Source organism: Scomber scombrus, chromosome 13, assembly GCF_963691925.1.
Source record: "Scomber scombrus chromosome 13, fScoSco1.1, whole genome shotgun sequence".
In the NCBI taxonomy this organism is placed as follows: domain Eukaryota; kingdom Metazoa; phylum Chordata; class Actinopteri; order Scombriformes; family Scombridae; genus Scomber; species Scomber scombrus.
Window position 1 is genome coordinate 3,626,172 of NC_084982.1, and position 27,679 is coordinate 3,653,850.

The 27,679-nt window shown below is 38.3% G+C and overlaps 2 protein-coding genes across 2 annotated transcripts; one reads left to right on the forward strand and one right to left on the reverse strand.

Moving 5' to 3' along the window:
• Positions 1-17,351: 17,351 nt before the first annotated feature.
• nms (neuromedin S) lies at positions 17,352-22,033 on the forward strand. The gene is made up of 7 exons (XM_062432232.1): positions 17,352-17,424; positions 18,985-19,031; positions 19,146-19,202; positions 19,465-19,491; positions 19,587-19,640; positions 21,343-21,417; positions 22,001-22,033. The coding sequence occupies exons 1-7, from the start codon at positions 17,352-17,354 to the stop codon at positions 22,031-22,033; spliced, it is 366 nt and encodes a 121-aa protein (XP_062288216.1).
• A 345-nt stretch (positions 22,034-22,378) lies between these two features.
• pdcl3 (phosducin-like 3) lies at positions 22,379-25,750 on the reverse strand. The gene is made up of 6 exons (XM_062431763.1): positions 25,680-25,750; positions 24,755-24,872; positions 24,447-24,537; positions 24,040-24,183; positions 23,704-23,912; positions 22,379-22,995 (listed from the first exon to the last, which is right to left on the reverse strand). Exons 1-6 carry the CDS (start codon positions 25,683-25,685, stop codon positions 22,853-22,855), a joined length of 711 nt encoding a protein of 236 aa, XP_062287747.1. The 5' UTR covers positions 25,686-25,750; the 3' UTR covers positions 22,379-22,852.
• Between the last annotated feature and the right edge of the window lie 1,929 nt (positions 25,751-27,679).

Genomic DNA, 27,679 nt, shown 5'->3' on the forward strand with positions numbered 1-27,679 from the left:
TTCTTGATGCTGATAATTATGGTCACTGTCAGAAACTTAGTATGTCCAAAACAAATTCCAAAACTGCACTTTTAAATGTACATGACTGTGCAATGTCAGTGTTTTTGGTACACTATTAATTTAGTTCAATCATGCCATATAAAAATATATTTATTTTTTCACTGTAAAACCTGTGAAATATCAAACTCAGGTTTATCATTCAACACTAATATTACTCTTGTACATATTTCTTTTTAACTAATATTTTATTTGTATTGCTCGTGTACTTATTCTTTATCTCTTCCTATTTTTTTACTATTCACTTGCTGCTGCAATAATGTAAATTTCCCCACTATGGGAATAATAAAGGAAAATCCTATCTTACCTTATCTTAAATTATGGAGTTACAAGGTTTCCACCCAACAGCAGCAGCGTTATCCAATCAGACTATAATAACAGTTGTTTGGGGGGGGGGGGGGCGGGGGGGGGGGGGGGGGGGCATTAGCTTCATTGCCCAGGGGCCCCTGGCAGTACTAATGCAATTCTCCCATGCACAAAGTCACGCCCGATCCTAATTGACTTTACATTGGTATTGTTTCTGTGGTGCTGACACGTAACTTTTACACATCACGTGCCACCACCACGGAATCAAGAGGTCGTTGTCATTTCACGTATCACTGTGAGCTCAGAGACCCATAAAGAAATGCTTTTCACATTTCCGTGTGGAAGTTTGGGATGAACTGAAATAACAGTTGCGAATGGAAATCCCTGCGGCCACGTTTCATCATCTGTTATAGCAGCATATTAACGACCATGGGTTTGGAATGAGATGTGTAACACTGAAATGGGTTTATAATGTTTGAATGTTCACATACTTTTGGCCAAGTAGTGGAGCTAATTTGCTCTTTGGTTAATTATTTCAACCTTTATATCAGATCTACCCCTGAAAATGTTTGTTTTAGGTGTGTTTTCATGTCCTTTTCCACAAAGGAGTCTCTCACATGTCTTTACAAAGTGCTTCCTTGATTGAGTTCTATAAGAGTTTAATTCCTGCTCTGTTATTGGACCCCCTCCCTTAGCTACTTGCTCCATTCTGTATTTATCAACTGAATGTTCCTTTTTCTGCCACTAATATCAAATGGCAGAAACGGTTGTATAACTAAAACTCTCGGGCCCCTACCATCCATCTCTGCAGAGAGCACAGCGTCCCTCATCACCAGCACGTGGCTCCAATACCATTCAGTAAAAACACACGCGCCCTGGCTGCCGACTGCCTGCGCTGCTTACGACAACACACACACACGTGCACACACACACACACACACACACACACACACACACACACACACACACACCTTCAGCACCACCTGTCCCCCCTTTTTGCAGTATGTAGTGTTCAGTGTGCCTGTAGTCAGTGGGAATGAGTAATGTGAGCGGTCAGCAGCAACACGTGAACGCTGGCGCTCACACATGCACCATAGAAGGGGGGGCGGACAGGGGATGCCGTGGTTGCCATGGCGCCTGAGCCAGTTGCATTTACCTCCTCCCTGATGTATGCACACACATACACACACACACACACATACACATCCCCTCCACAAAAGGCAAGGTGATAATAAAATACATTTCCTCATTCGGTGTTCTGTTCCGTTCATCCTTGAATAAATCTGAACAATGACACTTAAGTGCTGCCGTCTACACTAATAATGTCCTGTGTCCTTTTGTTTACATGGAGGGGTAATTGCAAATTTCCCGTAATGGTAATATTTCCTGGTAAACCTCTTTCTAGCTGAGACGTTATTTATTTTTCAAATGAGTAATAAGTGCTTTATTTACATATGAAACGGTAGAGAAAGAAGACAGCTATGGTCAGCGGGTATAATATAGATACAGCATGTTACTTTATGCCATTAACAAAAATAGGGTTGCACGTTTTATTGGTCTGCCAGTAAACTGCTGTGATTAGAAGACAATACCTTTTTCTTATTATTCCCACAGTCTGATCATATAGTGTAAATGCAATGATTGGCAGTCTGTGATGATAATACCTGCTCTGTGTATCTTTCTACCCCTGTATATCCCACCGTTTACCCCCTATAGAGGTCCATCTGTCCATCAGTCTTGAATTTATTACCCTTCCCTGCACACATGTCTCTCACTCACAGCCTCATATATTCTTCAGCTCAATACATTCAGTGAATACTTTACAATCAGCCAGTGCTATAACATATATAACATATATACATTTTACTGGTAATCTTATGCAGATGTACTTGTACTGTCTATAATTGTGGTAACATGGTAATATGGTCAGGGTTGGGAAGGTTACTTTGGAAATGTAATAGATTACAGATTACAGGTTACTCTATTTAACATGTAATAAGTAATGTAATTATTTCAGTTACTTAATAAAACTAATGTAATTTATAACATTTGATTACTTTTTGATGACTTTTCTAATTTTCTAACCAATGTTTTCAGCTGTTAGGGTAAATGTTCCCATTAAGCACCTAAATCCAAAAAAAAAAAGAATTTCCAAATGAGGAAAAAACCCTCCTTAACAAAATCTTAAAGGTGACTTCAGATGTAACCTCCTCTGTAATCATCAACATTTTCATCAGTAACTGTCATTTAATCGCACACTTTTTCTCAGTAACTGTAACAGATTACACTTACATTTATTTTGTAATTAAATTACATAATGCCCTTTACATTACAACACTGAATATGGTAATATGATGCATGACTTTCACTGCAGCTTAAAGCCTCTTGATTCTGTGTATCACATATCTCATTTATCAGTTTAAAGGTGAGATTGTCTTCTTTAAACAAAAGAAAGGACATTGTGCAGACATGCAGATGCAGATTTATAAAAATCATTTAAAAAGACATCTGCTCCTTCTCCCTCAATGAAAAATGCAGATCTATTAGTATTTACGTATTTTTCATTTAAAGGTTTAATTACAGGACACAAGATGTTTCCTACTTTATTCTCTGTGTATGTGTACTGGAGATGTAAAGTGGCATACTGGGCCATGATTACTTTCAAACTAATAGTGATGTCACAAATCCTGCTAAAACAAACATGAGATAAAGTGAGATTTAAGATAAGCACAGATAACATTTGAACCTTCAGCAGATGAAAGTGGAAACAGCTTTTCTAGTGTTAAACTGTAGAGTGAAATAACACCAAGAAGAAAACAGTTTGGAGTGGAGGGGGGGCTTTAAAAATCTGCTATCTGATTAACACACAGTAATAATAGAAATACTGCATAAAGTAATAAAAAGCACATTTTAATGACAGAATATGAGTTTTAACTTTGATTTAAAGGTAGTCAGAGTTCAGATAAGTCATTCTTTCTGATTGTGTAACTAAAGATATCATCAATACCAAAAAAAACTTTCTTTAGAGTGAAATGAAATTGTTTATTTTGTGCTGTAAATTGTGTATTTAAGTCATATTGGTCTGTTCGTGCTTCTGTAGTGTAGCCTATACACTTGTCAATGAGACTACATATTAAAAAATAGCAATTTAACAAACATTAATGATACAAACTATCATACAGTAAGTGAAGTGATGGATTTATCAGTTCAGATGATTTGTTATAATAAACTGACAATTGTCCAGCTCTGATCATTTAATCCCAGTCATGTGATCTAATGATAAGGTGTAATGTTAACATGGTAAATGAACCTTTTTTTAAATCAGTTTTGATGTGAGACATATCATTCATAATTACACTGTTGGCAGTAATGAACTAATTACACAAACAGCTGTAAACCTGACACATCATGCAGGCAGCTGAGTGAACCACTAGATGGCAGCCTGAACTCTGGGTTTAAACATCTGTTACAAGTTCAATCAGGTTCATGTGGTTGGTCAGATGAAACTTTATTTCTCTACAGTGTGGGAATCATTTAATGCCATGCTGCCACGGGTATCATATGTTCATATACTTCAATCTGATACTGAGGTGAATGCTTGGTTTTCATTCATTTTTAAATGTGTTATTTGGCAGGCTTGTACTATTAGATCTATTGTCTGTGTATTTGCAATGATTTCTTGTTTGGATTTCATCATTTTCAAGAAACACTATTTATCAATTAATATCATTAGTCAAATATTGCATTCATAAATGCAACTATTCTGGATTCAAAAGTGCCCTGTTTGCAGAGGAATTCAAATATTAATTAATATTTTTTAAATCTTCAGTCAAAACTTTACATCTGCAACCCTTAAAATCTACTAATTAGCTTAATTTTCCATATTTTTCATTTTCTCCATTGTTTTTTATTTTAATTATTGTCATTGAATATTCATTTTATCTTTATTTCCTTTACATATGTTAAGTAGTTTGCAAAATAATAACTCTATTAGTTAATTATCTAGCATCAGCCCACAGCTGTTGTCTCCTGAGTGTGTTTTATTCATCATCATTCCAACCTCACAGAAACATTAGTCCCATGTATTTTCTGGGTGCTGAGACTAATGACCATTGGCTTACTTGTTGCATTATTGTCATGTTGGGTTCTTTAAAGGAAGTGACTGAGAATTTTAGGACAACCAAAAAGCCTCATTTGGTTATCACAATTAACATGTGTTTCAGTGTCTAAAAGGTCCAACAAAGGTAAGTATGGAAAAAAGGAAACAAGAGGAAAATGCAATCACAAGGGAAAATAAGTGCTTTTTGCATAAAGGGGTCTTAACTTTAGCATTTGCAACAGATTCAAATGTAACTCCTTATATATGCAAAATACTGGACTGGAGGTAAATCAGTGCTGCTCTCATTTTGAGCTTGTGTGTATTTTCTAAATCCAGTACTGATTGCAAAAGGAAAACGTTGAGTAATATGAATAAAGTCACTTTTTATTGAAATCATCGTTCATAATGTGTTTTATTTTCTCAAATTTGCATTAAAACCTAATCACAGTTCATATTCTTCAATTATCCTGAGTGGAGTCAAAGTTAATTGGATCTTATGTTATAATAAGTCTTTTTTACTCACCTAATAAACTGACTCATCGCTGCTGACGAGGTCATGTGTCAATAAAATTCTTTGAGATGAATCGTCTTGTCTGAGCTGTTATTGACTAATATTCACACTCACAACACTGCTGACCCCGAATCCCGGAAACTGTTGTTACTAATTAGGCCGTAAAAATAGACTTTGTTCTGTCCTGTCATGAGTCACTGTGTGACTGCGTGCATTAGTAGAACACAGTGAGCAGCGCAACAGGAGATGCTCTGATGCTTCAAGTTGTATGTGTGTGGGCAGTTAAAAGAAGTTCAAGATGCACAAGGTGATCATGTACACGCAAAGTAAAAAGGCCAAATGGTGAATTTTGAGCCAATCTGAAAATGATTAGGAGAAAATATTGTCATTGTGAGACAGTACACTGACAACGCACTATTCTAATGGCCATCTATCTCTACTGATAAAAATGCACAACATCCTGTATACAGCCATTCATCCATATATAAATTGCATACTTCCTTACATGGAACCCACTCAACCCACTCAAAACCCACCCGAAGACATTCACGAACCAACTTCCATTACCTAGACACACACACATGCAGAAAGTATCGTGAAGCTTGAGAAGTGTTCAGTTCAGTTTTGAATGTGGACACAGAAGCGACAGATTCAAATTTAACAGGAAGTTTGTTCCAGACAAGAAAACTAATTAATTAAAAGCACCCTCACCAGATCTGGATCTCTGTAGGACAGAGCACACAAAGTCCCAAAAGTTTGATTTTTTATTTTTTTTTAAAACTCTGCACACCTGATGATGTGCAAAATGGCAAAAAGAGAAAAAAGTCTATAACAGCATATTGCAGCATTTCTACTTCACTTCTGTAAAGGCTGTGAGAAGTAGGTGTACAGAGGGTGCTGCATTACCCCCTGTCAGGTGGTACAGGACTATAGAATATGAAACTAGATGACCTAAGGCATCCATTGATACCACCCATGTCACATTAACTTGTCAGGAAGGGGGCTAAATAGCACTCCAAAGTTAGCATGGCCATTTTTAAAAGGGTCCCTTTGACCTGAAAATGTGTTCTATGAGTACTGACAAGTCTCCACTTTACAGATATTCCTGCTTTATGCTTATCCCATTCACTTTTGGGCATAAATTGTGTTTTTGAATATTTCTGCATAATGGGATTCTTAAACAGTATTGCTGCATGTCAATGAAGGGAACTGTCTGAACAGTTTTGACAAAGTGAACTCACTAGGCTTTTAGAAAAATGTGTGTTACAAACATTCAAAAATGTTCTGATTCTTGGTCCAGTTTAATTCAGCCCTTCTCTTTTTACTTTAAGGCCATTTTCTTGACAACATCAGTCAAAACCTTGGCATCTTCTTCGATCATGTAATTGCTGATGGATGTAATCAATGATGTGGTGTATCATCTACTGGGGGAAACATGTTCTTTAAAATATACAGCTGGTAATTCCAGCTGTGTTTTTGTGCTTAAGTAGCAATAATGTCACTGTATCCCATTCTGAGCCAAACTCTCTCCACTTTGAGATGTTTGTGTGCATGTTATGGGCAAGATGAATGTTTTTTTATTTATAGTGAATTACTTACAATGTATAATCTTAATGGGGTTTTTTTGTTTTTTAAAAAAAATACCATCATTTGAACTTTGATTTCTGTCATTCATTGTATGACCACAAGAGGACGCTTATCAGGAGGATATGCAGAAGGGACATGTTTGAGGCGTGTGAACATCTGACCAATGCCTTTGTTTTTCTGGTAGGGACAGTCCCCTTTGACTGTGGGCCACTAATTGAGCTAAGCAGTAAAGTCTTATCAGTCAGTGTGCAAAGTTTATCAATTTAATCATTCAAATCACAACCGACAGAGAAGGAACAGCCACTGGAGCAATTTTATCCTGTTGTTGGTGCAGAGGGAAGCAAATAGGAACCGGCCAACAATGACCCATTAACACCACTGTAGTTAAGTGTGAACATCGAATTCTCTGATTGACCTTTGAATCGGAACAGAACAGCCCTGTTAGTGTTCCGATGTGTCACCATTCAACACCGCCTGTCAATGGCTGGCAGAGGTCACACTCACCTCTCCTTCATTCCTCCTGGGCGCAACACTGACAGCGTCCATGACTCACCTGAAAGTGGGTTAATTAAGCTGGATGTTATACCTGGTGGTGACATGAACTTTACAACAGGTTGAGCTTTTAAGGTTGGTGTGTGGAAGAGAAACTGTGTCTTTACAAGAAGCTTGTTATTCAAAGTGCTAATTGAGACTACCTACTATTTCTGAAGCTATAGTTTCTATGCAAGTGACATGAAACCATACTAGCGTTTTCAGGCAGTTTTATAAAGATCTCTTAGCTTCTTTGATAACTGTGTCAGATGTATATCTGAATACATTCATCTGCTATGGACATGGTTATCAAAGAAACTGGGAGTGAAAAACACTTACAATACTTAGTGTGCATCGAAGGCCTGTTGTGTATTTTAGGTGATCAAAAATCAGACTGGAGCATTGAGTTGCAGAATTGAAGTGGTTTATTGCAAGAAACATCCATATTTATACACACGTTTCAGGCGTCATCAGCCATAACATAAATATTTTATGACAGTGTAATTCTTTTGCATCCAATGGTCCATCTTTCACACAATCATCTTTCTCTTCTCCCGCTACAGAAGCTGATCTCCAGCCTGCCAGAGTCTTCCTGTTTTCCTAGCACCTCCTCCAAAATGACTTTGCACAAACCATCCTATTTTCAAACTCTACCTAAAATGACCCCCACACAAAACCCAGAAAAGTCATTACCAATTAGCAGTTAGCATCATTTAACACTCACTTAACACTCATTGTTGATTATGCATCAAATTAGCTGGGAAATTCGGTCACGACCCCCTACTTTCTTTGGGCGATCACGGTTTCATATAATTAATATTGGGTATTTAAAGTTGGTTATAAATGTAATGAAAGTATGGCAAGAGGGTCAAAACAAAAAAAGTACTTTAGTGTGAATTTTATTAAGATTAAAATGATGATTAAGGGCAGGTTCGGTTGTGGTTAGAATTAGAGTTACGATAAGTCTCCGAGAAATGTAATGTCCTATGAAGTGATAAAGACATAATAGTATTTGTGTGTGTGTGTGTGCGTGTGTGTGCGTGTGCGTGCGTGCGTGCTTGCAACACTCACTCAACCTACACACCAAATCACTGAGTTGTAGGATTGGTTCAGTATTGCTTTGTAGATTATCCTCCATTGTCACAATGTGTTTGGACATCCACATTAAAAGTCTTCTTATTGTAGCTGTGAGGGCAATATTGTTTGTGTGTGTTGTTAAGTTTTACTGCTCATCTAAATGGACTCAGGGGATTTGCTTATTGGAAGTGCAAATCACACCACAGGCTTTAGTTGTTGATTTCATGGCCGTGCATGTAACAAGTTTATCAAATGGAGATTAAACACCTTATTTGTGCCTTGAAAGGATGTTCGAGTGCTGGGGTGCACCATTTCTGGGATATGCCGCGTCGGAGTGTGTGTGGATCCAAAGTGGGTATGTGAAGATGTACAGTAGAAGTTTCACAGTATAAGGTTCAAATGTCCCTTTTCAACCAAAAAGTTTGCACTTTTCCTGTTTGTTTCCACCACATATGAAAAACTATGACAATTACATTTATATAAAACAACAGATTTTGAGGTGAGGCTGAAAAGGTCAAAGCTCCACCAACACTTGTAGTATACAGAACAACTTTATAGTTAGACCAACATGTTTTGGTCTTGTGATCTTCATCAGGGTTATTGATGGCCGTTGGTCTGACAATACAGTTGTTCTGTTGCCGGAACATGCAGCAGACAGGCAGGACATTTACACGCTGCTCCATCTCTTAACTGTAAATACATTGTTCTCTGTACAATCTTCAGAGCTGTCTACATGCCCTCTGAGGGGCAGCAGTAAAAATGAAGAAGTGGATCCTTTATTACCAGCAGCAGGAGTACTTACGAAGTCCAGACGCACACACACACACACACACACACACACACACACACACACACACACACACACACACACACACACACACACACACACACACACACACACACACACACACACACACACACACACAGTCTGAACATATAATAGTTATTTCCATTATCTGCCACATTAGTCTGAATGATGAATAATACTGAGTGCACATATTCAAAGCTTTTACAGGATAAGTCTAGCATTGGTTTACTATTACCTTACTTTCCAAGCCAACAAGTGACAACACATGTAATCAGCTTCAAATCAAGCAGTATTTCTGGACATTATGTATTTAGCCATGTTTTGGGGGAAATATGCTTTGTGAAGATTGAGTAGATTGTGCTGTAGGAGAGGTTTGACAAGTTTCTATATGCATCTTTTTTTTTCTTTCAACTTAAAACCAGGATACTTCAAAACACTAGCTTTTTTGTAATCCAGTAAGGGATACAGGTGTGATTGACAACTGGATCAATGCACACATTGAATGAAAAATACAGGTGTTTATCAAATGTAGTTTATTTTCTATGACCAATAATTTTGGGTTCATCAAATCAAGCCCTTTTATTATTTACCTCGATATTGATATTTTGAAGCAATGAGATTTTTGATAAATAATAATCAGTAATGTGGATATAATGATTAAGTGGATAAAGACAAATAACAGTCTGTTAAGCTCAGAAAATTACATTTTTACTGTAATGCAGCCTTTAAAAGCAGGAAAAGACAACCTTTATTCCATATGAAGATATTACGATATTAAAAATCTAAGATGATATCTATAAAATATCACAATATCAATATAATATCAATTTATGCCCGGCCTTATTTCTGACTATGAAATTAAGTTTAAGAACAAGTTTAACCATTTGATTGTATTTTCATCTAATATGTGTTTTTTGTTTGAGTTTTATGTGTTCTGCACCACATATACAATGATTACACATAATTATCACATGCAGAAAATGTCTAATTTTCTTTTATAGAGTTGCTTTGTTTTTTCATCCAGCTGCTGCACACAATGTGAGGTTGTCTCTCTTCTCTCATTTATGCCTCCCCTTCACCAGCGGAGGTGTTGCTATCCTCCGATTCACGCTGACTGAATGCATTGGTCACTGTGCGTTAATGGAAAGCATCTGTCTCCCGCCACATATTCGACTTGCTGTTAAAAAAAAGAAAAAAAAGAAAAAGAAAATACACCGCTGTTAGAAAATCTGCAACAATGATGATGATAATGTGATGCACCCACAACCATAGAAATGTACCGTTATGTAATTTGATCAAACACACATTCATAGACGCAGACACCGTCCCTTAGTAAGCAAGGAAGTCAATTTGGTTTTGTTTTAATTAGGTAATGAGGTAATTAGCTAAAACCTCTGGTGCTTAGTTGCATAAGAACACAAATGTGTGTAAACCTTTAGTGAGGTTGAGGTGAGGTTACTGAATTAGACTATAATACTGCTTGTTATGTGTTTCATAACAAATATATATTCATATTTTATATAAACAGTGAATAGCTAATTCACCTATAAACTGATATAATTTCAACTTCCTGAACAGAGAGGTGATATGTGGTTCAAAACATGTAATTTAGTAAGAAAGACTACTCTCTGTCACAGTCCCGCTTTGTGATTTAAGCTGAAGACAAGTGGGTTTTTACCTTTTTTACAAATTCACAGATTTTAATATAAACTCTATCCTAGCTATGTGCCTTCAACATGTTTACTGTTAGTAGCTTCATGATACTACTGCCTTACCTTTTATCATAAAGATAACTTTCATCTGCCTTCTTTATCCTCATCAAAACAGAAGAAGCTATTGGAAGACACAAATTTGAAATTGGCCCTGCCAAGCAAACTCGCCAGCTGTGCAACATTAACGCTGATAATTTGATCACAAATCATGGTCATCGAAAAGTGTTGCACAATACCCATAGGAGAATGTGTGTTTCAGCGTGCCCCAGAGCAGCACTTGGGTTGCATCGACCATGTGAGATACGACACCGTGGGTCATTTTAAAGGTGAGGTCTGCTGGGAGGGGGAGCTGAGTTATGGGGTTAATAAGGTACAGAGCATTGATGTGCCTCGACAACAAAGTGATGTTGACTCGCTCATTAATGCCAGAGCTTGATAAACACCCCAACAAGTTAAAAAAGAAGAAAAATCAGGAATCCTTTATCGGTTAAAAGTCACCACTGGAGAAGAGATGGTCTCTTTTCCAAAGACCAATGTATGATTTTAATGACTTATAATGACTTATATTTAGACCTTTTAACTAATAAAGAATGCAAAGTCTGGCTATATTTTTCTTATTTTTAACATATCCGATGAAAAGACTAAAAGGACCAATATGTACTTTACTATCTTTTGTGTGACTCTCAGTCCTAAGTCCATTGGTTCCTTCTGAGGATGAGGAAATCATTAAAAATTGGGTCGCAAATACATCATTTCATTTTTAGAAAAAGGCTAAATAATTTCCTAAAACAGCTGGGAGCTGTAGTTTTAATCAAACATTACTCAAACGGGAGAAAATAGGGCATTTGTTGGGGACTATTTTCAGAGGTGGATTGATCATTTGACACATTTGTTGCACTAGTGAGTATTTAAAAGAAACTACAGTGCCCATGTACGTGGTAATAAAAGGACATGGCGGGAGCACAGATTATTTGAGCGGGAAATCGTTAAAAGACTGTGAAATCAAGAAATCATGCTCTCAAATTGAAAGAATTTGAATAAAAATAGAAGAAAAAATTATTGTAGGATATGTTAACAATAAGATAAATATATAATATTGCTAGCTTTATCCTTTATGGAGAATTACTACTCGAAAACACTTTTTCTGTTTTTTAATCTCCAAGTGACGCAATGTAGGAGAGCACTGTATGCACAATCATATGCAATCAAACAGCAACACTTCTACACTTTAGGAGGATGCCGGAGAAAATCAAACATACATAAACACAAAAAGAGGCAGCAATCAGGGACTATCCAACATCTGAAAACCACAAAACATTCATACTGATGAAGCAGACGCTGCATCAAACCAATCAGGCCAAAAGGCTGAGCTGGAAACCACAAGACTGCAGGACACTTTCTCATCAGGCTCTATTGCTGATGAGTGTATCTCACTGGTAGCAGCTGCACATGCGTATGTACACTACCACAGGGAGAGGGTGGTTTGTAAGTGTTGTACATTGATGACGTAATTAACAGGGGACAGTGTTGCACATGAGAGTAGTGAGGGCACAGGTGTATAGAAATGAGCATTCAATAAAGTTGGTCATTGAAGTTTCCTTTCCAGACTGGACGAATTAATTTGTGTCATACATACATACTGTTGAAATCTAACGATGGCGATGGCAATGAGGATGATGATTTCCAATCATAGCTCAATTTGAAAAGTTCACTTAGGTCGTCAAGAAAGACTCCTTGCCAAAGTTCAATTGCGACAATGACCCTGGCACGCTAGGACCGTGAAGGACAAGACGGCATTTGAGCTGTACGCAGATGGAAAAGGCCTGATTCTGTCTGAAGACATAGAAGCTTCAGTGAGACAAAGAAAACAGGCTTTTACTTCTACATCATGCGGTTACTGATGTAGAGGATGCCTTATCGACCCCACCCAACACGACCAACGGATTATGATGCAACTGTTGCAAAATTTGCCAGAGTGCCAGCCTCAGCAAGATTTTCCTTTAGCTTTCGAAACACTTGTTGCTTTCTGCTTGATGTGGAATAAGCGAATAGCGAACTGGGGTGTGAGTCAGCTACTGTTTCTAGCTAACTCCAAAAACCTGCATACATCTGATGCTTTCTCAGGCATCAGCTACGGCTCTCACTCTGTCACTGGTGGGAGGGATGCTCTTCTGTGAGAGTAGTATGCCCATGAATATTAGCTTGTTCATATTAATTCTCTGCATATAGGGTCAGCCCACAGCTCTCCAGTCTCTTGAGAATGGCATGGAGTCATATGTCTTATGCTGATATTGTTCACCGGCTGATGAAACACTGAATATGAGTATCTTGTACCTGAAGGTACCACTGTATATGGAAAACTTAACCTCTTGATTCTGGTGTGAGCTCTAGTTGGTGGTAGCCCCTCTTTAGATCCAGTTTGCTGAAAGTGACTGGTCCATTCATCCCTTGTAAGATGTCATCCTAATCACAAGGAAGATTTTGTAATCATTCATAGGCACAGTGCTTAGAAGCAATTTGGGGTTCCGTATCTTGTCCAAGGACACTTCGACATGCAGACTGGAGGACTTGCTGATTGAACCGCCAATCCTCAGTTTAGTGGATGACCTGCTCTGCCTTATGAGCCAAGACTCAAATGTTCAATCTGCTGCATAATAAAAAACATTTTAAACCTGTTTTAAATAGTTGTGATTATATTTCTTAATGTAAACAAATATGCTAGTCAGAAATTAGACATCTCCTACATACAACACATGAAAATTGTGCATAAAAACATAGAATAATATAAAACTTTTAACGAAATTGCTGTATTAGGCCAATGCAGTTGTTGTTTTTTTTTAATCAGGACAGTCTTGATGCTTCATGTTCGACATCAAGCACTTGGTTTTGTTATTCTTGCAAGAGTTATGGAATGGAGCATGGACATCTTTGAAAAATGAGAGCTAGGTAAAAAGCTCTTGTGCTGCATCTCTGTGGCTCAATTATTCCTATTTCCTTTGTTGTTGTGCAGGCCAATCACACAAGATGGCCTGTGATTACCAGATGTTCAAATGTGCTGCATACTGCGACGACTCAAGAGTCAACAGTGTTTGAGTTTATTGCTTAAAAAAAAAAAAACTTTGCCACATGACAGGGAAGCTGGTTTAATCAGTCTGCTGAGTAGCTTTGTATTCACTCATACATAGGGTTGATTTGAATGTATTACTTGTAGTCATGCAGAATGAAATAATTCATTTTTTAAAAGTTGCAGACTGTAAAATTTAGTGGCATCTGGTGAAACGGACTTGGTAGAAATGGAAAATAATATTCACAAGTATTATTTAAAATAAGAACCTTAACCTTAAAATAAGAATAGTTCTGTTTTTGTTACCTTAGAATGAGCTCTTTATATCTACATAGAGAGTGGGTCCTCGACCATGGAGCCTGCCATGTTGCACCACCACGTTTCTACAGTGGCCCAGAATGGACAAACCAAACACTGACTCCAGAGAAAGCATTTCCACAAGTTTTGTGGCTACTGTAGGATCTCCTACACCCTTGGAAGTGGAGGGAGAGGGGTACTCAATAGGTTGCAATCTGTAACCTCACCACTAGATGCCACTAAATCCTACACACTGCCCCTTTAATATTGTTTTTATTTCCTTTATTCAGAAAATGTGAAATGCTGATATTGGAGCTGTTAAATCAAGCTACTTTATGATGTCTGTACACCAGTTTGATATGTTGGAAGAAGAAGAAGAAAAAAAACCCAACATCATCTGTGCATCACCTTAGGAAACAAAACTTTTGATATATATTTTTTAATTAGCTAGTTCAATAGCTACAGATTTAGGTGATTATTCTTATGTAATAAACAATATAATAATACATTTGATACATTGTTGATACAAAAATATTGATAAGGGGAGCTTTAAAAATGCTCATGGCTGTCCTACTTATATTGTTCAACATAAAGGAAAGTGTTACAGATGGAGATGGACCGAGAGATCGTATTGTTTCAGTGCTGGTGTGTAAACATTATAGATTGAACATGAGGTCACATTTATCTTGAAAGTCAAACATTTAAGGCTAAAACATGGCACAGAGGAAAAGAAGTTTGTGAAACTCAAAGAGTCAATAGATAGAGATAAATATTCCTTAAAATATGACTCAGTATCTTTTCAAAACATGGGATTATTTCAAGTCTTTTTACAATTAGTTTTCCTATATTCCCTAAATTGCAGCACAAAGAATGGGGTAGCACTATAACGTTAAACCAAACAGACATCTCTAGGAAAGGTCAGATTTTGGTGTAAAATCAAGTGTCGGTGTCAGGGGAAATGTGATTCCCTGGTTTAATATGAATGTCTTCGTAGCTAAGTGTAGCTGTGTCTCTAGTCTACCTGATCTGGGCACTTAATCCCTGAGCAGAACCATGTACAGTGTCCACATGAGAGCACAACCTGACAACAGGTCTGTTACCTCATCTGTTTAATTAAACAGTGACTCAACCTGTCTAACTCACTTAACGTGGCGGAGGGAAACCGTTCTTTTCCTGCAATGGGAGTGATGTCTTCCCTTTTATACCTCGGGGACATTTCACATTAATCAACATCATTACGCTGTAGAGGCGCCAGATTTAACCATGTTTCCACAGTTGCTGTACAGGTTACTATTAGACATTAGGTAGAAATGTATATAACACAGCATATCTTCAGTTTTATTTCTTAATCAGTTGCTGAAGTGGTTCTTCAGAGTGGAGGCTAGAAGGCAAAGATGCTTTAGAACCTCCTGGAAGGCGTTGAAGTGTGTTGAAGGGCTTGGGCTCGGTTTGTCCAAGGCACTCATGAAGCAGAGAGGTATCAGCAGATCAGAAGGACTGCAGGTCACAGAAATAAAACTTCCGGTGTGTGAGAAGTTCAAGGAGGTCATGGAGAAGACCAAACCATCAGATGACCCAAGAAGTGGAGGTTCTTTTCAGCAGGACTGAGCTGTTGAACTCAAATTGACATGTGGATGCAGAAGGAACACTCTAAGGAATGCATGAGCCTGACTCACACGCCCTTTAAGGAGGAGGTAGAGCTGAAAGTGTAGCCTTACCGGCCTCTTTGGCAGAAATAACTCAAGGTGTTAACGCATAAAAGGTGCTAGAAGAAGATGAGATTCACCCTGAGATGTTGACAGCACGGGGTATTGATGTGTTGTCTTGGCTGTCATGTATAGGTCATGGCCGAGTTTCCTTTAAAGTGCAGACGATGTGATAATGGGTGATCTCTTTATAACAAGGAAACCAAAAGGCGGTTACCACAAGATAACAAGAAAAAAACACACCAAATTATCAAGAGGAAACACCAAATCAACAATTGTGATCGAACTAAAATGGGATTATCAGTAAAGAAACCAACAACTTTAGGCATACTTTCATAATCTGTACCGACATGTCAGTGGTGCTAAAATCCAAAAACCTTCTGCAGATTGCCCTCAGATGACACATCAGATGTCTGGAACATGCAGCAGATTTAAAAAAAAAAATAATACCACAGCACATAGGCAACAACCTCGCCATTAAACTTGATGTCATAATACAACACATTAATTATTTAGCATCTATTCCTCTATCATATTAGTAATGTTCCAGTATGTTCAAGTAACAGTGTACTCAATTGATCTTACTTTGCTAATAGTATTTCTCATATTTCTCCTTATAACAGTTAACCTACATCATCATATTATGAGCAAGGAAAGACTCATGTTCTCACCTGCAGTGAATCACACAACTAACAAAGCCTGTTACTCTACTTTTAGACCATTAAGCTTATCAGTCTCTATAGCTATAGTGGTATTTCACTTCAACTGACGGCTCTGATTGAAGGACTTTACACTATAGTCTATAGTTACTAGACAATGTGTTTATAATTGTGGTTTAAACCTGTTTTCACTCATATTACAGTTACCTGTTTCCAAATATGAAAAATCAATCATCAAGTAAAGTAAGAATTTCACCCACTCATCTCATAGTAAGCTACTTTATCCAACCTCTGTTATCTCTATTGTATTCATACAATTCATTCAAGCACACCCTCCCTTTAAACATTTAATGTAGTTCATTAGCCGCCTTTTTTATCAGGGTTATTATCCATTACCTTATCCAGTCATAATAAAAACCTGACGTCAGCACACAAGTTGCATCATGTTATGTTTAAAAAAAACAGCCTAGTATTCCCAATGCAGTGTGATTCCCGAAAACGGTGTGTGTGTGTGTGTGTGTGTGTGTGTCTGTGTGTGTGTGTGTGTGTGTGTGTGTGTGTGTGTGTGTGTGTGTGTGTGTGTGAGAGAGAGAGAGAGAGAGAGAGCGAGAGAGAGAGAGAGAGAGAGAGAGAGAGAGAGAGAGAGAGAGAGAGAGAGAGAGAGAGAGTTATGGGGGTGGAGGGTGCGTTGGATTTGCGCAAGCGGGTGTGCTGGTGACCGGGACGGTGTGATTGGTCACCTCTGCGTGTGCGAGGATGCCTGTCAGCCATCAAAGTTGTGTGCTTTTAAAGTGCTGCGGGCAGAGGGCACAGTGTTCAGACCACACAGCTGCTGGAGACTGAGATCAACGCGTAAATCCGAGCATAGCGGACCGGTGCGCATCAGCAAGGATCAACCTGTCCAAACAGCGCGCAAAGAGAGAATAAAGACACAGACATGACTCTGCCAACTGTGCGACAACTTCTACTTTGCTGTTTGCTCTGGTGTCTTGGATGTTGGAGCATGACAGGTGCGTGATCACATTAAAAATGATTGACAGGTTAGGGTTAGGGTTAGAGGTATTTATAAGAAAGATTAACTCAGTCATGTTTTTCTAGTTCTAAATGATGTAATTATGTTAGTAATGATTTTAGATGCAGTACAAATTGTTATTTATATATTCAGGAATGGTCACTTATAAACATGCAATTTAAAATTAATCATTCTAAAGTGAATTGATTGTTTTTTATACTTATACTACTTATACTTTATACTTTATACTACTGGGTCTTATACTATATGATCACACCTATGTGAACAAAAATGACTTTAGGCTAAACCATGTATACACAAACCCTGAAAAAAGTCTTTATAAAACACTATCATAAATATGTGATAGTTAAAGAGTAAGAAAGTAAAATCATATTATGTTCTTTCTTGGGGAAAATACCTAAAATACATTCCCCATCTCTCAATACACACACACACACACACACACACACACACACACACACACACACACACACACACACACACACACACACACACACGCACACACACGCACATAGATTTGAGTTTTATCTTTATCTGACCTCCAGGGGTGTAAGTGTTTATGTGTTGATCTAATGCATTTCTTTGATTATGCCAGCACTTTTCTTTTCCTTAATTATTCTGTATTGGTGACTTTCTAATTGGACACCATGTCAAGTAATTAAGAAAAAATCACAAGTTTCCCATTTTACCTGTCTGTAGATGTCTGCAGATGTAAATTAGTAGCTCTCTAGACTAAGAGCTATGATTAAGACAGTTAGTGTGGAGGAGTATACTGACACCAGTCAAAGGACTTTTTGACTAAAAGTTGTCTTTATTAATAGTTTATCACTTGCCTGTAAAGTATTCTGAAATTATAAATGAATAATAACAGAGTCTTAATCTTTGTATGCCTTATTGGAGAGTAGCACCAAATAATTCAGATGGCTGAAAAGCAAATGATTCCACTGACCTCTTCCAGTTTAATGTGCTTATATTAACCACACCCACAGCTACAGTGATGTCAGGATGTAAAGCTCCTGAGTACACATCACTGCAGTGAGGACAGATCCACAATCACTGTCTAAAGATTTTAAACTGATTTAAAGAGTAACCCAACTCTTTAAAGTTGAAATCGAAGAAATCTCTGTAACGATACTCAAGGTTATGATTTAAATTTGGATTCAAGACAGTTATCAAGTGTAAAAATACCAACAATTTTTTTGCAGAAATCCTCATTATTTGATTCAGAATACATTTTTTAATCTGTGATTGTTCTCATAAGATCAATTATGAATCAATTACTGCCCAGAAAATGAAATTCAAGTACAGTAAATCTATTTAAAGTTATTATCATGGACCACAAACACCCTTAAAGTCCTATTCAATTAGTATAGTATTATTGAACAGTGATTATCCTTATACATTTACTATTTTAAAGGAGATGATATTTAAATAATATGGTGATAGATTGATTTATCAGCTGCACCATCATATTTGTTGCAGTGTATTTTGTTATGTTTGCTATATTAACTCACCCTCACATGTGCTCATCATACAGATGCCAGTCTTCTGGATCAGTGGGAAGAAGGGATTGCATTAAGAAAGGTAGAGAGTTATACTGTTAGCTGTTACCGTACATTTATTATTACCGACACTGAGATGCTATGTTGGATTCACTGTCATTATTCATTCATAGTGAAGTGTGTTGTTTGTCTGCAGGTTCGAGGCATCCAAAGTGATGATTTGAGTGACGTTTTGTGGCGAGACCAGAATGAGGTAGGTGGAAAAAACGATATAACGAATAACTTTAAAGACAACTTTCTTTTTTGTTGTTGTTCTTTTTGTTTTTTTTAATGAGCAGTTCACGGCATTTAGAGTTAGATGCATAAGCAATCACACAAAATAAGGTAGTGTAAATGTGCAGGTGATGGACCAAACAAAAGTAATATATCCCTTCATGATATGTGCAATATGGCTATGAGGAATATCTCCAGTATAAAAAACTGTTATTAATCTGAAGTTGTGTTTTTACCCTCAGAATCAAGTCCAGAATGTTTTCAAAAGAGTAAGTGTTCTTCCTCAACTCTGTTCATTTATGATTTCTGATGTCTGATAATTCAGCAGCAGTTGGCTAACTTTGATATTTCTCCTTTGTTCCAGTTCCTGTTTCATTACTCTAAAGCACTCAACTCTGTTGGAGCTGTGCAGCAGCAGGTGAGCCACAGCTGCTCCTCAGCTGTTATATTTCGTCATTTCTTCAAATGTCATTTCAGAGATTTATTGCTTTCATTTAACGTCATTGATTCCAACAAGGTTTCGTCTCACTTTTTGTGACTTTAAATGTCAGCAGAGGAGGAAGGAAGAGCCTCCAACAGCTGGAAAATGAAACAATACGAGGCCTTATTAGGTTTCAGTACCAAAACCAAAACAGTTGTGCTCTTTCATACTCTACCTTGAGAAATCAGCTGTTTTTCTGGAAAATATAACTTTTTATGAAGCAAAATCAACCCAAATTCACAAATATTCATGTATGTTAATCTAAACACAAGCAGCTGTACAAACATGTCGTCACACCAAACAACTTTTCAAACGTTTTCACTGTTGCAGACACATTTACAATATAGATAATAAATCATGACAGTTCTGCTGGAAGGTGCTATAAAACTCAGTCCGAGCTGTGTTAAGTCAGTCTTTATCTCGTCTTGACATCCTGAGAAAAACCAACATGTTTCATGTTAGAAGTCTTTGACTAATGCATACAGTGACGTTCAATGACGCAACATAGAACGTAAACAACAGGAGCGCTCTCTCTCTCGCTCTCGCTCTCTCTCTCTCAGCTGATAACAGAAAGCAGCAAACCGGGTAGTTACTGGAAGTCAATGCCGAAAAACTCCTCAAATACCGTCACACACACACACACACACACACACACACACACATACACACGATAGTCATTGAGTTAACATTGTTATGAGTTGGTGTTTAATTCGGCGTGTATCTGATCCACCAACCAGCAAGTGTTTAGAGAGGAATCTTATTTTTTGAACCAGCTCGCCTCTCATTCCCACTGTCCTCTCCCACTAAAACAGCGCAGTTAACCAATAGAGGCTGGCAGCGAGTTGACGCGACAACATCCACAATGTAAAGGTTTTAAGGGAATACGGTGGATCTTTATGAATTATATTGATGCCGAATTGACAATTAGACGATTGACATCTGATGCTTTTTATCTTGTGTTTCTAGAGTAATGGCACAGTAACAAATCTTTACGTGTTCGCAAAAACACACGTTTCTTAAAGGGAGTTTGGTGTAATATTGTCCTCTGCGCAAGGAGTAAAAGTCTAAAAAAAAAAGTCTTAAAAAATCACAAGGTAACTACTGAAAGTAAGACTACCTGACATTGCATGCTGTTAGTTATTAGTTTAATTCATGTTTACAGCCTAATTATGTGTGTTTGTATTGATTACTGAGGGTGGTTGATCAGGCTAATTAACAGCTGATTGTACTAAGGGCACTATGCAGTAAATGGTTGCCCTTTGTGTGCCTGTTATTTAACTGTTTTCCTGATTAAACTGGATGTGCTTGATGGTCCCAATAAAACTTGAGAGCTCAACATTCTCATTGTTCTCTAGCTTCCCTTTTTATAAGTTCCATTAACATTCATTCACCCAGAAAAAGTTAATATTTCTCTGTATAAAATGACCTCTTTGTCAGCTGCTGTGTATCTACATCTTTTTCACACATTATTTCAGGACAGTTGGATGAGTTAAACCTGTGATTTTTTGCCTTTGTCTAAGCTTCTTTTGTCTTTGACTTAGACATTATAATGATTTTAATCACGTTGTTTTGTCTGATGACATCTGACCCTCTGCTTCTATTCCTCTCATTTTGCTGCCTCATCTCTTTCTTCCCGCAGGCGAACTCAGTTCATCCTCTGATGCGACTGTCCCCTAAGCTTTCCCAGAGGAGAAAGAAGAAGGTGGTGCTTTTGGTAAGAAAATATCACACACACACACACAGTTTGCGGTATATTTAAGAGGGTGAAGAAGAAGATGGGCTTCAACCATCTAGAGAAACATTATAATAATGCAGGTGTGAGGAATCCTAAATACTAAAAAGGTAGAAAAAAAACACCTACAAGTGGTCAAGCTGTGGGAGCATCTTGTTCAGTTTAGGCATATATGAAGCTTCCTTTCAGGGTTCCTTGTCTTGGACATGCTTCAGAGCAGTGGCTCCTAACCTTTACACCTGGAGAACCCTTATCACTAGGGGTGATTTGTCTTTGTTTCATCTTAAGAAAAAAAGAAAGGAAAACAATCTAAATTGAGTAGTTTAAGATTACTTTTCTTTCTTTTTGTCCCATTAATCAATTTGCGACCCCGTGGAGGGACCCGACCTTCATGTTGGGAAACACTATTTTGAAAAAGGATCTGCCTGAAGTCTGAAAAAGGACCTTTACTGGAAGCTTCCTGCTCACAGAACAAAGTAGTGATGAACCAATGAATCACATCACTGCTCTGGTTGCTTTTAACTCTAACACTGACATTTCTCTTTCTGTCTCGCTCATGAAACAGAAGATTCGAGCTCTGCCGGAGGGGATGTTGTAAGAGACAACTCTAAAAGAAGAAAAAAGAAAAATCAGATTTAACAGAAGAGAAGCAGCAGCAGGTCGCCGCCGCCGCCGCCGTCGCCACCACCTCCGGACATCACGGCCGGTGGAGCATATCAGACGTGTCTCTCCACACAGAAACATGTCGTAGTGTTCCAAGAAAATAAATGATTGTGTCGTTAGAAAACAGAACTGCACTGCCATGCGTCTTCCTGCTTCCAAATGTAAAAAAAGAAAATCAATGTGAACTGTGAACTGTTTCCCCACACACAAACCTGCCCATGTTGCACTGTTGGATGAGACACAGCTTTCACACAAACGCAAGCAGAACACTCACAATAACTCCTTTATAAGTCCTTTATAAATCAACCGTGACGCACATTCCATTTAAATGAGCACTTAGACAAAAAACATGAATTGTTGTGGCAAATGAACTCACATTTAACAGTTTGAAATGTACATGTGTGAAACATAATTAAAAAGTTCAAATTTTGTCTTTGAAGCTTTTGTAAAGATTTGGGTCGTTGAGTGTGATGTTAATTTGAATTATAAAAAGGGTGATTGTTGAGCTGTTTCCCCCGTTGAGAACAATGGGAGGACGGGTTGGTTCCACCACAATGTCACGGGTGTGATTCTGTCCCGCTGAGCTGCCCTGCGTAAGAGCACCACCAAGGTTAAAATATGAAAAGTAGGCGCTGATAAAGGAGATGCAGCCCCTTCTCTGTCCCTGCTCAACCTGTTGTTTTTTTTTAATACGGTCCTCTGAGTGTTTTTTTTTAGCAGCCTGTATGTTCAGCTGGGACAGACTTGTATCTTATTAGTCCTCGTCCTCAGAGTCGTCCTTTCGTGAGGGAAGCGACGATCTGATTGATGACATCAGCTTGTCTTCAATTTGCTTTTTGGGGTTTTCCTCTAGGTCTGTCTTCACCGCTCCGCTCTCTGATAACCTCCACTCCAGCTCTGGATGAGACACACAGGACAAATCACAAAACACTTCACTCACTGAATATGACACAATATACAGGATGTGACTTTAATACTGTCACCAGTGTAAAAGAATCAAAGAGAAATCTTATTTTTTTGGCATCACTCCCATCAGTTATGATCAAATGTTACTCATCAGCTTCATTGTAGTGATACTTTTCATTTTTACCATTTAAATTCACAATTTGTTAAAAAGAGTAAAGGGTCATCCACACCAATATCGATAACGATGTGAGCGTCCACACTTATGAACTATAACGTCCTGTAAACAGTGGTGCCAAGCATGCATTGCACTCTTTAACTGTGTCAGCAAATTATGAAAATAGATATTGATGAGCTGTTACTGCTGTGTGCTGAACAGAGAAATAAAAAAGAAAAGCAGAAGGGTTTACGGGCGGGTGCTGATTCAGTGTGTTGATCAGAAGTATTTCAGGACATTAGTTGCTGTGACGTTTCAGTATGTACAGACAGAACTGACCCGACTGACAGCAGCACATGTTGAAGCAGCTTTTATTGAGCTGTGGCAGCAAACACACAGTATGAGCACAGATCTATAGTTCTTGGTATGGATGGCCCCATAAGACTTGACACAGTCGGTTGTCACATTCAATGACTCTCCAGAATTATACTTATTACTGGTGTTACCTTACACTTTATAAACCAGCACATCACCGTCACTCTTACCTTCTACTTTGAGGTTCATGCCGCCGAACACCAGCGGCCCGATGAACTGAGCCTTCATCTCCCCCTCGAAGTAGACGAAGATGGTGGGCAGGTTGCGGTCGGGGTAGTTGGGGATGCAGGTGGTGGAGATGGACTTGAGGAACTTGGTCTGAGGGAACTTCCTGGCCAGTATGCTCAGGTGCTGGTTGATGAGGGAGCACAGAGGGAGGCTGGGAAAACCAGATGGACAGGTTAGTGTTGTGCTTTTGGTCAAAAATAATACTTTGCCTTTATTTCTCTTTTTTTTTGAAAATACTCATTGAAGAGTTTTGTCTCGACTTTGCTGGGTGACCTTACCCTTGTTTGTAGAGGTGCAGCACCACCCAGATGCCGTCTCCGGCCTTGTTGACCTCCTTGACGTAGTCCTGTCCGGAGATTTCCTCCAGCTCTCCAAACGCATTCTTTATCTGCGTCGCCTTCCACTCTGCGAGCCGTTGTTGTCTGCACAGAGTCATGACAAGCATCGGTGAGCTGCTGTTTCACACTACAAACTGTCTCAATCCACTGCTGAGAGTTTCAGTGTTGTGGTTAACAGAAACTCTCAGTCGTGTGATTCAGAAAAGCCACATTTTTCCTGTGAGCGTGTCTGGATTGAGCTTAAGGGTTATAGGTGTTGACCTTTGTGGTCATTTGTAAGAACTAAGCATGTTTTCCAGCAGTTCTTAACATATATAAACACATAACTACAGCAGCCCCCTACTCACCTGTACATCTCAATAGCAGCTTCATCATCGTCACTGAACTCATCTTCATTCTCCTCCAGCTCTTCTAGTGTCATGCTCTCGTACGTTTTGACTGTTCAGAGAAACAACTACAGTCAGAACAGCTGCGTGATTGGTTGAATATTAGCAGTAACCTCTGCTAATAAAACAACAGTTACAGGGGTAAATAGGCAATATGGTTTTTGTGATTTGGGTGAAATTACCCTTAAAAGTAAGTTTCTGTGCAATGTTAACATTTGCCTTCCACATTAAGAGACAAACAGACGTGTATCCCGAACTGTCTCTCTTACCAATAGACTGCTGCTGAAGGGCCAGCTCCTCCTCTTCATCATCTTTAGGGACCTCCTTGGGAGGAAGGATACCTTTCTTCCTCAGGATATCATTCCACTCTGTGTCTTCATTGGGGTCCTGGGGAGGAAACACAGCACATATAGTCCATTAAATCTTGTAGTTTCATTTCGAAGATTAAAGTCAGATCTAAACTAAACTGCTGTGTTCAGTTGGAAATAATCTTTGATTTATTTTCAAGTTTAAAAATTAAATTGAATTAAATGATGGGGTTGTTTTTGATATGTTGGCCTTGTTGAAATTATGTTTTTTCCTTCAATACAAATCAAATTTTGAAGTACTGTTGAATAGTTTGGTAGCTTTCCAACTACTGGGTGACGTCACTGCTCGCGTCACTGTAGACTGAATATGTTTGACGCATGCTCAGACAGTATTAACTATTTCATTTAACACAATATATGACAGTATATGGACTCAATACATTACTGTTCTGAATAAATATTTATCAAAAAAATGTGTTCGAAATATCAGGAAGACTGATGAAGATAATGATGACCGACAAATGTTTGGTAATATGGAAGCGACACCTGTTCATTTCGGTATAATTTGTTAATGAATTCACGACATTGTTTTAGCTCTAGAAATGAGTGTGTGTGTGTGTGTGTGTGTGTGTGTGTGTGTGTGTGTGTGTGTGTGTGTGTGTGTGTGTGTGTGTGTGTGTGTGTGTGTGTGTGTGTGTGTGTGTGTGTGTGTGAGTTGGGGGATAAGCAGAAGCTAAGCGAGCTAACAGTAAAGCTAACATTAGCCTCTGTTGGTAACTTTCTAAAGTCCCGCCGCGAAATTATCTCAATACACAACTCGGACAGCTACAGCACCTTTACCAGCGGGACATGACAGCGTGTTAGAGTCTAATGAAATTTAACCAACCTGCATTTTGACAGATGAAAGTCTCCTCTGAAATCAGACCACTACCCTGTCTCACACACGGAAACAGAAGGAGCGCCCACACACGGGTTCCGGCGGAAAACAAAAAAACTCTCGGCGTCTTAAACAAGCAAAAGTTCGCCAAAAAATAAAATAAAGTCCTTGTCATTTACTATATGCTAAGTTGAATTTATACAACAAGGTATTTTATTTAAAATACCGTTGCAGTTTGGTATTCTTTTACTGAAATGGTCGAGGTACCGGTGTTTTAGCGGACAATAATAGAAGCGACACCGAGTTCCTTTTGAGGCGCAATACGACCAAATAAGGAGAGGGAGCGCAGCTTTCCATTTGTGGCGTAACTAAACAGCTGCTGCTCACTCACACACACACACACACACACACACACACACACACACACACACACACACACACACACACACACACACACACACACACACACACACACACACACACACACACACACACACTTCCATCACTTTAAAGGACAATCCATTGACTCATTGACTCACATTCATTTCTACTTATCCTGAACTAACCTTAACTTTAAACCAAGTCTTCACCCTCCTTAAAATGAATGATTTACATTTGGAATACCTCGTATACACACACACACACACACACACACACACACACACACACACACACACACACACACACACACACACACACACACACACACACACACACACACACACACACACACACACACATTTATTCAGTCTTGATCACACAGGTGGAGAAAGTACAAACATTAAGAGTTTTTAATGACTCAAAATACATTAAACATTGAGAAGTTTACCATAAAGTAGAAATATGGAATAAAATATAGCCTTATCAGTTTTTTTTCATTACTTTATAAAGAAAGGTATTTTTCCCAGTGTTGTTATAAATCTCTGATAATCTGATCATAATCTGAAACAAGGCAACTCTGTAATTAACAACATAATAAAAGCTTGAGGAAACGGTTAAATTACACAAGCCTATTTATAAAAACACAAACACATGCACTAAAAAAAGACCGAAGTGGATGGTGATGTTTATTTAAAGTCAGGAGTTTAGGGCGCGGTTTAAAAGCTATTGCAGTGGCACTGCAAGCTCTGGTAGCCCACATGTTTTTACATCATTTACATTCTGACCAGGTTTTTTAGTCACTTCCTCTTTTTGTACTTCCTCTTTTTACATATATTACTAGCAGACAGGCCTGATTAATCTGCCAAAGAAGTATTTGGTGATATTTATCGCAGGACTGACTCTATTAAGGCTGAATTATCAGACTGGGAAAACTTGTAAGGAAATTTGCACATGTACAGTACAATACAACACCAACTAAACTGGGTCTTGCATTATTAGGCAATGATTTATTATAGCAGGAGGTGAGCATGGGTCCTCAGGGGCCCAGCAGCACATGTTTGACCTCAAGCTACTTAACAGCACCATTTGTTTGCACTGTAATGCTGATAAGACTGACTATTTATTGCTTTACTCATCATTTATCGACCAATATTGAGCTTCTGTTGATAAGGATCACTGATTTCCACGATGCACTGTTGAGCAGGGGTTACTTCATCAACTCCTATTTGTTCACATTTCAAATGATATGAATAAATAATCTGATATGTCAAAGAAAAAGGATTTGTGTTGACAGAACATAAAACTATTTAGCCTGGGTTATATAAAATGTTGTTGCCTCAAAGTGCTTGAGGGGGCCTTTTCATACCATCAGCCATCGGATTGCACACCGCCACAGCTCCGAGTACCTCCCACTAAAAAAGACTGATTCTGTCCTTACTATATTAATACCAGGAAAATTGCACACATGTATATAATCTCAGGAAATATATATTCATGCATATTGCATATCTTATCTTATCTGATCTTTATCTTAGTTAGTGCACAATATGTTGTTTAATTTCTAAGCAAGTCACAGGTCAACCTATTTATATGTTTCCTTGTTAGTGAGGTATTAATTATTGACTATT

What these genes read in the sequence shown, in the direction of transcription:
- pdcl3 (XM_062431763.1), bottom strand. An exon ending in CTGCACCTCTACAAACAAGG is followed by an intron (nt 23,913 to 24,039) that starts GTAAGGTCACCC and finishes TGGTTTTCCCAG; the next exon opens with CCTCCCTCTGTGCTCCCTCA. An exon ending in CATGAACCTCAAAGTAGAAG is followed by an intron (nt 22,996 to 23,703) that starts GTAAGAGTGACG and finishes TGTCTCATCCAG; the next exon opens with AGCTGGAGTGGAGGTTATCA.
- nms (XM_062432232.1), top strand. Translation starts at nt 17,352, where the DNA reads ATGACTCTGCCAACTGTGCGACAACTTCTACTTTGCTGTTTGCTCTGG. An exon ending in TGGATGTTGGAGCATGACAG is followed by an intron (nt 17,425 to 18,984) that starts GTGCGTGATCAC and finishes CTCATCATACAG; the next exon opens with ATGCCAGTCTTCTGGATCAG. An exon ending in AAGGGATTGCATTAAGAAAG is followed by an intron (nt 19,032 to 19,145) that starts GTAGAGAGTTAT and finishes GTTTGTCTGCAG; the next exon opens with GTTCGAGGCATCCAAAGTGA.